The sequence below is a fragment of the Stigmatopora nigra genome, chromosome 4 (assembly GCF_051989575.1).
Source record: "Stigmatopora nigra isolate UIUO_SnigA chromosome 4, RoL_Snig_1.1, whole genome shotgun sequence".
NCBI lineage: Eukaryota > Metazoa > Chordata > Actinopteri > Syngnathiformes > Syngnathidae > Stigmatopora > Stigmatopora nigra.
In genome coordinates this window covers 6,804,609-6,820,145 of record NC_135511.1, presented here as the reverse complement: position 1 = coordinate 6,820,145, position 15,537 = coordinate 6,804,609, and the positions used below count along the sequence as shown (strand labels likewise).

The 15,537-nt window shown below is 38.6% G+C and overlaps 1 protein-coding gene across 1 annotated transcript in view; it reads left to right on the top strand.

The window, feature by feature from the left end:
• Positions 1 to 1,936: 1,936 nt before the first annotated feature.
• The window catches only part of tmem8b (transmembrane protein 8B), a 41,275-nt gene continuing 27,674 nt past the window's right edge, over positions 1,937 to 15,537 (top strand). The window contains exons 1-5 of the mRNA XM_077715722.1: positions 1,937 to 2,078; positions 5,756 to 5,945; positions 6,047 to 6,254; positions 11,056 to 11,189; positions 13,701 to 13,969. Coding sequence (XP_077571848.1) covers positions 2,006 to 2,078; positions 5,756 to 5,945; positions 6,047 to 6,254; positions 11,056 to 11,189; positions 13,701 to 13,969 — 874 coding nt within the window. The 5' untranslated portion in view covers positions 1,937 to 2,005. The remainder of the gene's footprint in view (positions 2,079 to 5,755; positions 5,946 to 6,046; positions 6,255 to 11,055; positions 11,190 to 13,700; positions 13,970 to 15,537) is intronic.

The following is a 15,537-nucleotide window of genomic DNA, read 5'->3' as shown; positions in this document are numbered from 1 at the left end:
GATTGGAAAAACCCAACAATCCTTTTTTAAAATTAAAATGTGCCACATTTTGGCTTGGGAATTTTATGATTTCATTTGAACATCAGTAGGAGAAAATGGGTTAAATGTTATGAAATAAAAACAACTTAGTAGTTCAAAATTCAAAATTTGATAACTATTTTAGTATTACTTAACTATTATACTGGTTGGTATATTGTATTCTTAATTTGCAAAAATAGTAACTTGCCCTATAAAGGGTTAAAAAAAATCTTCCCAGGGGAAACAAAGAGAATTTCATATATGGGCAAAATGGGTTTCTATGATTTCATTTTCCTGTCAGCCGTGTTTTGTGGTTCCAACTGTCTCAACAATCAATTTCTTTTCCCCACCATGATGAAGCGCATGATTAACATCTCACTGTGTCATGCTCTTGTCATCGTGGATAAGAAACAAGCGATGGAAAAACAGTTCTCATTTTAACATATAAAAACCATGATCTTGAGACCACAATTTCATCTTCTCACCCCCCAAAAACATTTACATTTTAATCCATTAGTACATTACAAATCTTTCAAAATTGACTTTTTTTTTCTTTCTAAATTTGCACACTGACCCCAGGTTTATGTGAGTTTTCTTGAGGTAATCTGCCATTCCAAAAACATGCTACTATACTTTCTTTGTTTTAATGCATCCTTGTTAATTTACCCTGCAATTGTTGGGTGACCAATTCAGGGTGTAGCGATGACACATCCATAAATATTGATTATACTGCACACTCACCAGCCAGATGATTACTTCTCCAATGTACACAGTACTGTAATGTGATATGTAATGAATCCTAGTGGATGTTTCTGTAGTGTGTGACTTCAGTAATCAATAGCTTACGTAACTAAACTACGTCATTTGTTGTCATGAAAAAAATTAAGCCGGGCCATATTTTGTAGTATGTCTTTTTTATGCCAGTAAATTATCATGTTTCACTGCCATTGATGGATTAATTAAACCAAGAAAATATTATGCAAGAGACTATATTTAGTATGACTTTACTATAACTTTTTTAAAACTACAATGTTAAAGGTCAATCAAGATCAACCACCATCAATGCCACAGGGAGTTTCAAAAGTTAATCATCAAAAGAAAAAGGGCACCTGGTCAATTTATTAAAAGGTCATAGTTCAAACAAAACTGCATTCCCGAATGGCAAAAGTTGGAATCTCTATTCTCTGATATCAACTACTTCATAGTTGAAGGATAAAAAGTGCCTATTACTAAGTTTTATTTGATATTCATTCCTCCTTTTCCATTCTGTTTATCCTCACAAGGGTTGCAGCCAATCCCAGCAATTTTTGGTTTGCAGCCATCATGCATGTTTTGGAGATGTGAGAGGAAACCAGAGTACCCAGAGCAAACCCACACAGGCACAGGTAAAACCTGCAAACTCCACACAGGAAGTTCGAAACCCTCCATTTCAGTACTTGCTAATTAACCGCTCACCGTGCCGGGTTATTTGGTTTTACTATCATACAATAGGTCTGTTGTAAACTAACTGACTCATTAACCAAACTGGGTTTCTGATTTGAATTTTGGCAATATTTGAACATTTTTGGGAGGGTCTTGAGTATCCGAGCCCTCAAATTTCTCTGCTTGTGCCTGCTTTAAAGTATTTCTTCTCCTTACTTCCAAGGAGAGCATCCTCTCTCATGAGTGCGCGCGTGCGTGTCACCCCTTGCTGCTGCAATCTACGTGCACGCGCTCCCTCCCCCTGGACCGCCATCATCGGCGGTCCAATGCGGCGCTCCCCCACCACCCAACCGTGTCCAATCAAAGCCAACCAGCGGGCGGCGTACGGCCGTTGTCAGAATGACGTCATGTGACAACAGCTGGTGTTTGAGCCAGAGAGAGAGAGAGAGAGAGAGAGAGAGAGATAAAGAGAGGGAGGGGGTGGGGGTAGGAGGATGTAAAAATGTAAAGCGGCAACATCGAGCTGCACCGCGGCTCGAGCCCACGGCCACGAACAGTTGGAACCATGCGGAGGGTGGGTCGTCTCGTGAGGAGGATGCTGCTCTTCGTCGTTTACACTTTCCTCTGCGTTCCTGGGGGTGAGTACGCTGCTTTGTGTGTACGTGTATGCGAACGGGGGGTGTCTCGAGTGGCGATGTTCATCTGGTCCTGATGCTGAACGGACCCCATGATCATCGCTCTTTTATAGCGTACTCTCTCTCCAACACGCTTTTCATTGTCTCCCTCTTCTGCCCAATACACTCTTTTATGGCACAATATTCATGTTATGAGCAATCCAGTCAAAGTGACATTAACAGCCAGTTGCCTGGCTGGGATTGTCATAGTAAAACAAGTCAACTACTTGAATTCGGAGTGCAAATATTTTTACTCTTCGCCGTGTAAAGGTGTTTACGTGTATGGTAAGCATGAAACAAAGAAATCAGCTACGACAGGGTGTACATTTTAAAACGTAATGTAGTGAAAACCATAAAATGAGTAATTGGACTTTTACGGTTTGGGATGGAATGTAGATCACTCACATATGTTCAGTTGGGTTATGATTGAGGTGATCATCAAAGAACATTTCTTTTACTAATATAGAAACAATAATTAGAAAGAAAAAAGAGACAAACTGTTTTGTGCGTTCTTACACTACCTAAATGTATGAAAAGTATAGATGCTCATCGCTTTTCTTTCCATTTTATTCCATTCTAAGGGATAGAATACAATGTTAATCATTTGTTCATCCTGCACCTGGCAAATAACCTTGTTCATAAAAAAAGAAAGAGGGAAACTAGGAAAAAGTAGCAAATAATGCTCCTTAAATTTAACTGGATTGAAGGGGGAAAAATAAACACTCAACTAGAAAGTGCAATTTCTGGAGAATTTCTTTGGATGTTCTTTGCTCTCACTTCCTGAAGGTTTTTGGTCACTTTCTGTTAATTTAGGGCTATTTTGGGTCACTTTCCTATTAATTCATTGGCTCCCTTTAAAGCTCCGAGGTGTCCAATCCATTTGGACTGGGAGAGGTGAATGGACATTAGTTTTGGAGGATTTTTTGTGGTTTTGGTGTTGTTTTTCCTTTTTCTTATTTTCTTTAATCTGGCAGTTTTTGTGTTTTATTAGATTTTTTTCCATGCAGTGTTATACTTTTTTAAGGTTATTTTAGCATTTTTATTTTGTATTCTTTGTATTTTTGACCTTTTATCATATATTTTTTGTATATTCCATGTTTTTTTGTCTTTTTTTATGCATTTTTAAAACTTTTTACCTGATATTCGGGTTGCATGTTTTTTGCCATTGAAATTGAATGGAGATTTTTCCTCCCTGAAAAAAACAGGTTTCTTTTGCCACAACTGTAAACATAAGGGTTGAAATTCAAAGAGAGTCTGTGTCGCGCGAATTTTTGTAACATTTCACCGATTTGAACAGTGAGAATCGATCACAGTGTGTGTGCTATGCGGCGCGCCAACAACGTAGAGGGGGAAAAAATATGATTATATGTGGCGAGCGTTTCATTGCAAGACTAAAGCATAATGACAATTTCAAGACAGTTGTAACATTGGTTGCGATTACAACTCACAGCAAAAAAATAATGGAATCACTGTTCATAGGGTATGTTTACTCAGTTGTTTAATTGTGAAGAAAAAAAAACACATGTTATTGCTTGACCTCAAGCTAAAGTCATTTAAATGTCAACTTTCTGGTTTGGCTGCACCTGATTAGAAAAAAAATCGCTAGTTGGAAACATTTTAATCTCCAGGGAAAATTAAGGAAAACCTGGACTCTAAGAAAAACATTAATTCATTCAGGGGGGTCTGCTATAGTCTATCCCAGCTGACTTTATGCGATAGGCAGACTACACCCTAGACTGGTCGCCAGTCAGCAGTAGGGCACACAGAGAGACAGACAAGCATTTACACTCAATCATACCGCCACTAGCGGGTATTGAGCCCAGGCCTGAAGTTAGGCAAGTGAACTACTACACCATCAGGAAGTTATATAAGGGAAATGGTTCTTTAAAAGATAAATCTAATGCTCCTTCTTGATTTTTGTTAACACGTTGGTTTTCATTGACGGCGATAGACGTCCAGTCCAGAGGTGGAGCTAACAGACAGGCAAGCCAGGTACTTGCTGAGGCCCGTGCTAAATCAGAGGGCCCCCCGAGTGCCCCAAATGACCCTAGCAACGTCACTAGTCCAATCCATTTGAACTGGGAGGGTTGGCAGCGAATGATGAAATTGTTCATTCGCTTCCAACGCCTCCCAATTGAAGTGGATTTGATTTGATTTGATTGGACGTCCATTGACACTATTGTCACTGAAACAGAATCATCCAAGTCAAAGCAAGGTGTTAATGTTCATTTAATAATAACCTGAAGAGGCTTTGTCCAGGGTGGAAGTTCAACCCTTGACAACAAGATGGCTTTATTCTCCACAGTTTTTCCAGAGTTCGCTTTCAAGGCTCCTTCTGAGAGCGCTGCTTAAAACGTGCTTGCGTGGTACATTTCTTCCCCCGGCATTCTGACAAAAGCAGACATCTTAGCAGCTTTCCGGATGTTCATAGGAGGAATTAAGTGTGAATTTTATTTTATTTTTTCCATTTGTTGGGTTTTTGCCCACCTGCTGGCTGAGCTCAATGCCAACCTGGCTAGTGCCGGTAATGTGACAGATTATGCCTGCCTTCTTGATCTGCTGCTTTTATATGCGGAGCCTCCACTGGATGTAATCCAAGGATTTGACATTAAGCAGGACGCTAGTGAACACGCATGCATGCAGCTCCCTTAGAAAGAAGCCCGCAGGATCACACATGTTGAGATGATACAGCTCAGGGGTGTCAAACTCATTTTTGTGCTGGGCTATGTTGTGTTATGCTTTCCTCAGGTGGCCTGTTTTATCTGCTGTTAGTGTTGTCGCCATTCATCGACGAATGGACATCTAAATGGATTGTCAAAGAAAATTTGATAGATAACGACCTAAAAATGGCTTGCATCCTCCTTTTTGAGCCTTGATAACTTGATAAGTATTCTCCTATATAGCTCCTTATATTGTTGTGCTGTTTTTGTTATTATTCCCCTGGTCTTATTTTTTTAAAATATGAGGGGACGGTTGGGTGGAGCGAGTGGTTAGCGCGTCGGTTCACAGCTCTTGGGTCCTGGGTTCAACTCCAGGCCATGCCTTTCTGTGTGGAGTTTGCATCTTCTCCCCCAGGGCCTGTGTGTGTTTCCTCTGGGTACTCCAGTTTTCTCCCACATTCCATAAACATGCATGGTAGGCTGATTGGACACTATAAATTGCCCTTAGGGATGGGAGTGAGTGTGCATGGTTGCCCATGTGATCAGATGTCCCTCGCCTCTGAAAGTTGGGATTGGCTCTAGCACCCCCCACGACCCTAATGAGGATAAAGTGGTTCAGAAAATGAGATTAGCTCAGAGAATTTAGACAAAGACAAATATGACTAAAGATTAATTTGATTTTATTGGTGCTTGTTTTTTTTATCTTTAAGTAAAAATGATACAAATAGAGATATTTTAAAAGGGAAAAGAGTCAAGATTAATTTTATTAGTTTGAATGTTTAAATGTGTATAAATGGACTAATTCTTGTCTTCAATCTTTCATTGTGGACTAAAGAAAATGTAGTAACTTTTTGAAAATTAAGTTGCATGCCCTTAGTAGTTACTTCACGGACCACACAATTTGATTTGGTGGCCTCCGTGCTTTAAATTTGATGTGTGTGATTTACCCTTCGACAAACAAAATACTCTTTTCATTTCCAGATTGCCTTTTTGTGACTGAATACTTCACCCGAACGCCTCGTAAGCTCAATGCTTTCAACTCCTTTGCCAGTGTGGAACTTTTCCACTTTAATGTGCCTGAAGACACCATGATGGCCGTATGGAACCTCATTACCTTCAAGGAACAAGGCGGGACCTTCGGGGACAGCTGCCCCAATCGCAACGTGACTGTGTAAGCGTACCTCAAATTGCAGCCCACTGGCTGTTTGACATCCTTCTTGTTTATGAACAAGAGCAGGGAAGTAATAATAAAAATGCTCTGGTGATTGACAGGTACTTCAGGTCCGGCGCTCCCCCGGTAATCAACCCCTTGAACACACACTTCCCCCGGGACACGGCCGTCCCAGGATCCTTTGCGGTGACTCTGACCTGGACGCTCCCTAACCGAACCACGGGGGCGTTCAACGTGACCGGCCCGCTCCCGGGGGACTGGTTCCTGGCTGCGCATTTACCCAAGGATGAAGGCAAGATCTCAGTCAAGGTAATGCTCAGAACAACAAATGTTGAGGTTTTCACGGCTGATAAAAACTGCTGTCTTGTATTGTCTGAGCTTTCGAGACAAAAATTGCATTTCTGGTTATTATGAACCAATGCAGCACACCGCCTGCCACGATTGACTTATTTTTCTGACTATAAGCCGTGACTTTTTTCCCCCTGTCTTGAATTCTGCAGCCTACAGTTTTTTGGTGTAATAGCTCATAATTCAATGTGGGTACCTGTGGTTTATAGGCCAGTGCTGCTTATACCTGTATACAATTAAATGGAGTTTTCTTGTGAAAAATAGGTGGTTGCAGCTCATAGTCTAAAAATTGCAGTAGCCGTTTAATTGACAAATAATCGATAACTACTATTCTTCAATAGTAAATAATGAATTGTTTAGTGACATTTCGGTGTTTCACCTCCTAAATAGTAAATACTCCCATATTCTCATTAATATAAATGTAAGTGTGTTCACTGCTTGTATGGCGGTCAAAAGTGTTGTCACATTTTTTGAGACGAAAGGTCACTTGTAACCAGAGACAAACAAGCTTGTGGGACATCTAAACGTTGCGTTGTAAAACAAAATGATGAATAGTATTATTATAAGGGGTGTGCTAAGGGGTACGCCCCAAGGGGCCAGGTTTTAGGGCATAAAGTCATCGGGGGAGAAGACAGTGTAAAATCAAATGTAGGCTGATGTGCAGAGAAGTAATTAAGTTTTTATTGTTCAAATATTTCAGTCAAAAATCAAGGAAACAGATGTTGAACATATTTATTTTTTATAGCACATACAGTTGGTATCATGCCAAACAGAGCAGTGAGCCTGTCGAAATTTCCGGGGGCACGAGAAACCTACTTGAAGACACATTTCCCATAAAGCCCGCCCACCCGTGATGTTTGTGTCAAAAATTGTAAGCGCAATTCGACGAAAGACAGGCAACGAAATAGATTTCTATTTTTATTTTGAGCAAAAAGAGAGGTGGTGCAAGTGAGAAAGTTTGACATTGAAGGTAGTCTGAACAATGAGAGTAAATAAAAGCAACTTGTATTTGTTCTAAGTATTGAGTTTTCGTTTTCAGATAACTGTTGCCTTGATTTTCTTTATTCTGCTTATTTTTTTGATTCCCAATTGCAAAGTATTGTTTGAATCTGTTTTGACAAATCTGATCCCATCGGAGGGTGCACATTTTTTAGGAGCCGAGCCTGTTGAAGTAAAACAAAAAATAACACAAACTTAGACTACCTGGTATTCCTAGGCAGTCTCCTACTTAGCTTCTGAGACCAGTTGGTCTCAGGATAGTAAGATGCCAGATATTGCGAAACCTAATCAAAATGTTTGAACTGAATCCTCTAGTAGACAGAACACATTTGGACAGATAAGGATTACGCCCCCTTCATGAGTCGTTACATTATCCTTTGTGTGTTAATGCAGCGTATAATTAGTCATTTAAAAAACGACTTGACATGTACACAATGGTGTTCCCGGGCCTTGAACATAACCAGCTAGTACCACCCGGCCCAACCCGCTTGGTTCTACAGAACCAGGTCGTGTTGATTGCACCCAGGCGTTGATCTGGTTTGTACCGCCTCTTAACAACCGGTAACGATGTCAAACATATCCAGCTCCAAGGACAAAATTAGGTGTAATTAAATCATTTGTTGCTTAGTGACGGCTCAATCACAGCTTGTGGTCACTGCTTTAAAAGTAAAATTTTATCCAAAGACAATTCCCGACACAACAAAGCAACAGGTATCCATAGTAATGCACGACATGCTACAATAGTTTTCATAAATAAACCATTAAGATTATTACTCGCTGCTGTGCAGATGGCAGATTTGGGTTGATGATCTTTAATTTGGGATATTATAAGCTCATTATCCAGTGCATCGTGAAAAAGTGTCAGGTGTGTGCGGCGCGCCGTCGCCCCACTCGTCCTCCGACGACTAAAATAGATTCACACTTGACTACTTTTATGATGGCTTGTCATCCCTGCAGTGGTGTTCTCAAAGCGCTGAAGGGAGGAGCGTTTTAATGATGTGACGGGTGGGTGTTATTTTTCATCATGTTTATGAGCTCTATTTTGATTGGACCAAAGTGATGGTCTTGCTGACCTATCGCCCCGTTTCCCCTCAAGATAGCAACATAATGATGTGGTATCAGGAGAATATTTTTCTGTTAATAAAAGATGATGATCTGGACTGCAGGTGTCTAACTTGTGGCCTGGGGGCCAAATCTGGCCCATCACATCATTTACTGTTTAGCCATTTTTTCGTCTTACAAATACATACATTTTGTCATCTCTTTGCAAATTGCCCAAAATAATATGAAAATATTATGAGACAGCCCGGTGAATGTATGTTTAGTGTGTGTTGGTTTCACACTTCTGGGGTCGATGGTTTGATCCCAAATGAAAATCAAAAGCCTTTATTGTCATTATACACCGCTGCGTATAACGAAATTGGTGGTGCGACTCCACAAAGTGCGTTTTCCCAGTAAAAACTAAAATAAGTAATGTAAAAATATAAAAAGTCACATCTGGGCAAGCTAAAATCTAAAATATTTCACAATTCTTTTGTGGATTTTGCATGTTTTCCCTGGGCTTGCGTGGCTTTTCTCCTGGTACTCCAGTTTCTTCCCACAACATGCAGCCAGCCTGCCTGGTACCCATAGTTGGCTGGGACTCCAGCGGGGATATTTAGTTCAGAAAATCAATGAAAGAATATAATATTATGAATGATATACATTTTTTAAAGGTCTAATTATACTATTGGCATTTGCGCTTGCTGACTACTGCATGAACTGAAGACTTTTAACATTTGGGTTTTGACAATATCACGTGTGGGCTTCAGTCTGTTTCTTGCATAAGCACAGGACCATTCCCTTGTTGCTCACTTGCCTTTTTCCCCACCTGAAAAATAGGATGAAAATCCCCAACCCTGATGTATTCATTGAGATTAGTATTCTGCCTTGTGCGGCAGAACCTAAAAAGGCAGAACCGTGTCTGAAGAGTTTCTACGTGGTCACGTCAACACCAGCCAATTTCCATTGCATCAATTTACCTGCTGCCGCCTCTATGTTCGCCTGTGCTTTTCTTTGCGGTCTTCAGTGGCCAAAGAAAACTACACTTGGAAAATGCAAAAAAACCCTCCCAACAAACCCAAAACGTTAATATTATCACAAATTATCTGAGACATGGAATTGGCTCAGTTTGGGAATAGTGATGGAAAAGCATAGCGGCTTGATAGTGACGTTTTCTAGTTGCAATTTCTTGAAGATTATTTGTCATTTTTCAAGTTCACACATGAGTTGGTCAATTTCCATTCGGTAATTAGCAATATCAACGGCGTTGTTTTGTTACACTCCATATATTTTTGTCATTTCCTTTACCATTTCTGTCTCGTTGACGAAAATCAGCCCGGCACAAAACACCGCCATTTAATACTGTCTGATTTAACGGCTTATCAGCCCAGCGCGCAGCCTCCTGATTACCCATCATGCAAAGCTTGGAGTTCAATGAGGGATTTAATAGTTGATGTGTGATGCGAATGATATCGACTGCGTAGGCGAGCGTCCGACCATCCGTCTTTGTGCTCCGGGTGTCGCTTGCCCCGATGAACAATGTGATTCTCATTACCGACACGGATTCATTTTTCCCCCCTCACTTAAATGTTAATTACTCATTTCTTGAGCCATTTGTTTAAGTAGCCATTCAGCAAGCTAATACTTTCCTATTAAAAATAGTATTTCTTTTTTGTTAAAAACACTGCGACCATAATTTTTAATTGTTTATTTCCTAAATTATATATTTTTTAAACACTGTCTTTTATTGAAATGGGGAAACAGTAAATACATTCATTATCTGCTTTGGTTTAAAATATTCTATTGTTTTTGTTAAAAATAAACAGTAAATATTTTCTTTTACCATTTATATATTTTGGGAGGTTTATTTATAAATATTTATAATTTAGTATAAATATATTAGCACACATTAAGTATATATAGTGAGTTTATTATTATTTATCGTCTTTATATTTATTTTTTACATCATTTAACCTTTTTTGTTTGAATTATTTCATTATATTTATTTTAAAAAGGATACAATAAGACATTTTTTCACAGTAAGCATAGCCTAATACACAATGGTACGTATTTAAATTATCAAAACTTTGAAAACAAAAGAATACAGTAAACATTGTTATAAATTAAAGTAAAAGTGGCGGCCCAGTGCTTCAGTGCTTCCTCCGACATTCCTCCACATAGGCTGATTGAGCGTGAGCTATTCATTTGCTGCCACTCCTCCAGATTCCAATGGATTGGGCGCCTAACGCTGTCAATGGCAGCTGACGTATAACCAATGCCAAAATTAGCACCACAAAGTTAAGAATAGATGCCCCTCCCGTGTACAACACGCCGACAGAGGGTAGAGCGTTAAAAGAACACGTGATTGGCGCAAACCTGGGCTTCAAAATTGGAAAGTCACAGCCTTCACGAAGGCCTCGTGATCACCTGAGGGTGATAAAGACCTCGCCGCGGTGCTCCCATGCTCTCCAAACTAATTTGGCGGCTGGTGGCGCGAGGAGTCGCCGTACGTGACACTCTAATGGGACGCCGGTGAAATGAAGGGTGCACGTTTCACTGGGCGGCTCGCTGGAGGGACGGCGGCCCAAATGTGTTATTAATCCCCGAGACAGACTTTCCGCTCGTGTGCCCTGGGAGGCAGATGGTCGGAATGATAACCATCTTTTAAGTCTTGCGCAATTTGTAAAAAGTCATTGAAATCTGCTCTGTTTGTGTCCTTCAGGGTCTTTCTGAAGAGTGCCAGTATTTGTTCCAGCCACAGCTGATAGTACAAAGGCTTGTCGGGATAGCTGTGCTCTACCCGGGCTACTTCATTGATCAGAAGATCCCTGCTCACAATAGATCCGCTCTTTATAAGTAAGTACTCCGCTTGTGAAGTTGATTATTTTTGTGACATTGTCAAAATATCTTTCAAAATTTTTTCCACACCAAATCACTATAATGTTTAAAATATTCATGGGAATGATCTTTTTATTTTTTATTTGCCCACAAATGGATAATTCCAGCCTAAAACTCAAAATTTCCCATTTATTTCTAACACATTCAATCAAATTCTGCTCATTCAATTCCCCATTTTACACATTAACTTCTGACCTACACCTTTCGATTCACTCCTCTATGGTGTTCTTCTTGGAACACAAAAAAAAAACCCTACCTTGAAGTACCCACAAAAAATGCCCCATTAGCCATTTTTCGTCATCAAAAATATCACGTATTTACTAGGAAATGCCACAAAATCAACAAAAAGGCATCCTGAATGCCACAAATTCAACAGATAATCATCAACAGCAAGTCACTTTAAATGCCCCAAAATCAACAGTTGCAAATTAAACCGAAAATGACTTAAATTATTAGAAGGTGAATCAGAAATATGCATAAATAAACAGGAGGTTTCACAAGATCAACAAAAGTGATTGCTAAATGCCCAAAAATCAGTAGAACGTGACTTTGTAATCTGTGAAAAATCAAAAAGAAAAAGCCCAAAATCAACAAAATTAGCACAGATTGATTTAAATTTACCCTCAAATACCCTCAAATCAACAGAAAGTGAGTGACATGTCAACATGGACTGGTAAATAGCATCAACAGAAAGAAAAAATAAAAATGTCCATCGCCTTTAATGGCAGGAAAGAAGTACCATCAGAAGGACAAATAAATAAACAAACATCATATTTGCCTCAGTTGACTCCTCTATCTTATTACAGTTTTTTAGGAGTGCAACTAGTTCATTAAAAAATAGACGTAATTTTCTTTGCATCTTTATTGATTTTCCTCCTATAAAAGAGAAGTGTCTAAGGAACAATATGAAGTATTTTACATTCTGCTTTTTTAATGTTGTGTCTGCTCAGATAAATCAGAGTTGTGATAAAGCCGCATAAGATTTTTACATTTTTTCCTGCATTTGTTATTTCTTTTACTGTTTTTTTTTTGGTTAAATTGAAATTTTAACTACTTTTGTTGTTCTGGTTGCATATTAGCAACTTTTCTGAATAACATTAGGGCATCTACAGTTGGTGATTATGTACTGTGATGTACAAGTCGATGTGCTTCCAAATTAGGAGAATGTAATATGAACAGTGACTAAAAAGTACTCAGTAAACATAGTAACAAGTAGAGCGTGCATAATTTAAAATAAACAGTACATGAAATTTTAACTACGTGTTAAAAATGTATTGTTGACTGTTTTTGGGGGGGCATAACCTTAGTTTTTTTCTGTACTTATAAATTTGTTGAATCACTTCAATGTTTATGTATATAATATAACAAAATAGCATCATTCATTCATTCGTTATCCGACCCGCTTATCCTCACATGGGCGCAGAGGGTGCTGGAGACTATCCCAGCCAACAAGGGGCAGCCAAATTGGTTGCCATCCAATTGCATAGTAATGCAAGTAATTAAAAAAAATACATTACAATAATGAATAGTATTAGAGTTCAGGTATTTAATAATTTAAGCACTTGCCCTTTTGTTGGGTTAAAACAATTTGTTATAAAATGAAAAATGCTAAAACCTTTCTCCTTAATTATCTTTTGTTTATTGTACTCTGAATTAAAATACACTGAAATAGAATATACAAAGATGTGGTTTTGCTTCATGCAGTATTTACAGATTCATCAATAATTAAATTATGCATGTTTTAATTATTTACTGCATTATTCATGCAAACTTCACTGCCTCTCTATTCAGAAGCGTAACCTCACCAATTTTGGTTGTTGTTGTTTATTTGGGGCAGAAAAAAGAGAAATTTATTGGTCACTTCAGATATGAGTTACTTTTCTTCATTCACACATTTTACAAAAATTTGTGGGCTCAATATCTGAGATATTAGCCTAGTATAATACTTAGCAGACAATGGCTTCCTATCAAGGATCAATCATTCATGATTCATGACAGTGAAGACCGACCTGGGATTTAACCCTCGATCCCAGCACTGTGAGGCTGAAGTGCTCACCACTGCCTACTGAGAATCAGGAGTGCCAAAATGAAATCAATAAATACACAATTAAAATCTCATATATTCCATAAAATTTAAATGTATTATTGCGCAGATTTTTTTATTTTTATTATTTTATTTCAATTCAAGTTAAAATAAATAATAACAACATTGCAAATACATCAAATTACATTCATTTGTAGAAATAACCAAATAAATGTTGAAATAAATAAATAATCATTGAAATGTATGGTTATTGAAATGAATGATTAAATAGGGAAATCATGTTTAATGATTTATTTGAGTATTTAGGCTTTTTGTTTCTTTATACTACACTGGACTAAAATGGCTGTTTGTGTGTGTGTGTGTGTGTGTGTGTGTGTGTTTGTGTGTGTGCTTGTGTGTGTGTGTGTGTGCGCGCGCGTGTACAGAGTGTTTGTTCCCAATTACATTTCAAAGGTAAAAGTTCAGATCCTCAACTGCGGCGTTAAGAACAAAAGCGGCGATACTTGCCCCGTGGTTTTGAAGATAAGAGAGCGGGCGCCCCCCGTGCACAACTCGAGTGCCCTCGACTGCCGAGAGTGGAGCCCCTGTGAGCTTGATGCTTCCATGCCCGCCTGGGAGCGATGGTACTACATCCTGGTCGAGCGATACCTCACCAACACTGACGTATACTTCCGCATCGGCGTGCAAGTGACAGGTGAGGTTTGCCTCATTTATTGGCTGTCGTCTAAGGCGCAATCCATCTCATCCATTTTGCCGTGAATAGAAGTTGTGTTTAGAGGTGTAGAGGTCAAAGGTCACAGGTGTCAGAAAAGGGTTTTTGTGATGCCTTCATAACCAGATTAGCCTATCTAACAAAAATGTTCATGGTAGTGAATATGATGAGAATAGAAAGAGATCTGATGGAGATGCTTTGAATTTTTATTTTGGCATTTGCATTTACATTTACATTCTTCTTGCACTCTAAAATAATTTGAAATACTCATTCACTGTCCTTACTCTTACCGTTCGTCAATGACACTTAAAACCTGAAATGTAAATTCTTGAGTCAATGGATGGAACAAAAAAAAAACTAAAAAAAGTGTAAATAATATTATGAGTAATAAATCTGTATTTACTTTCTGAATAGTATTCGGTAAAAATATTTAAAATAAAAAAAATAAAAAATTCCAACACCATTCAAAGGCTATATAACATTACTAAATGATCTTTAATTTAAAAAAATAAAAGAGAGAAAAGCGAGAAAAAGAGAGAGAGAGAGAGAGAAAGACAAAGTGAAAGAATGAAAAACTAACATGGCCAGTAAGGCACAAACGACAATGAGCAAATTGTAGTAATTTGATAAGATTTCAATTTTTCAAATTTAGTTCCTTTCTCATTCAATAGTACTTGTTATTATTTACTTTAATATCAATTTATGCTAGGTTTATGTTAGTGTTTTAGAGCTTACTGCTTGTTTTGTACATGACAGTCAACTTGCTGCGTTGTGGTGGGTGAAAGCGGGGGTTTTAAGTCCTAGGCAAACAGGCAATAACAGCTTGACTTATTTTATGTAACTTGCAATATTAAAGCACCAAGCACAAAGAGTCGTTTGCAGATCGTCCCCTTTGGCGAGCTTCCGCTATGTAAACAGGAAGCTTTTTAATGAGACAGAGATTCACAGTAATTGCGAGCCCTGTGCTTTCAGCGCGCACAAAGCCGCCCGTTGCAAAATGGTCATGGATGGCAACAGTCAAACAGCAGCCGTTACCCAGGGGGAACGATTGCTAAGGTTTTTTGGAAGCTCGCCTGCTTTGAACAAATGTTGGCTCGGCATGGCTTTAAATCGTTTGTTCAGCCTGCTCAAACATCCATAAAACACTCCATCATAGGCTAGGCTACAGTCTTTCGAACTGTGTCTATATACTACAGTGGTACCTCTACACACAAAATTAATTGGTTCCAGATGTGGTTTCATAACTTGGATTTTTCACAAGTAGGGCTATATTTTACATTAAATCAGCACTATTAGTTTTACGAACTTTTATACAACCCCTGAAACCTTTAAAAAATGTTAAAAGTATACCAATTTGTATGGATGTATGAATGAAAAAAAGAACATTATTTATTAGGCAATTAAAAGGAATAAGAAATGCAAAGACATTTTTCAATGGGGTAATGTTGCGAATGGCAGCAGGGTAACATACTGTAACATCGACAAAGAAGTCCCCAGACTTGTCGGGTTTTAATAATGTATTTTGGAAGGTGAAAAACACAATACGGCTA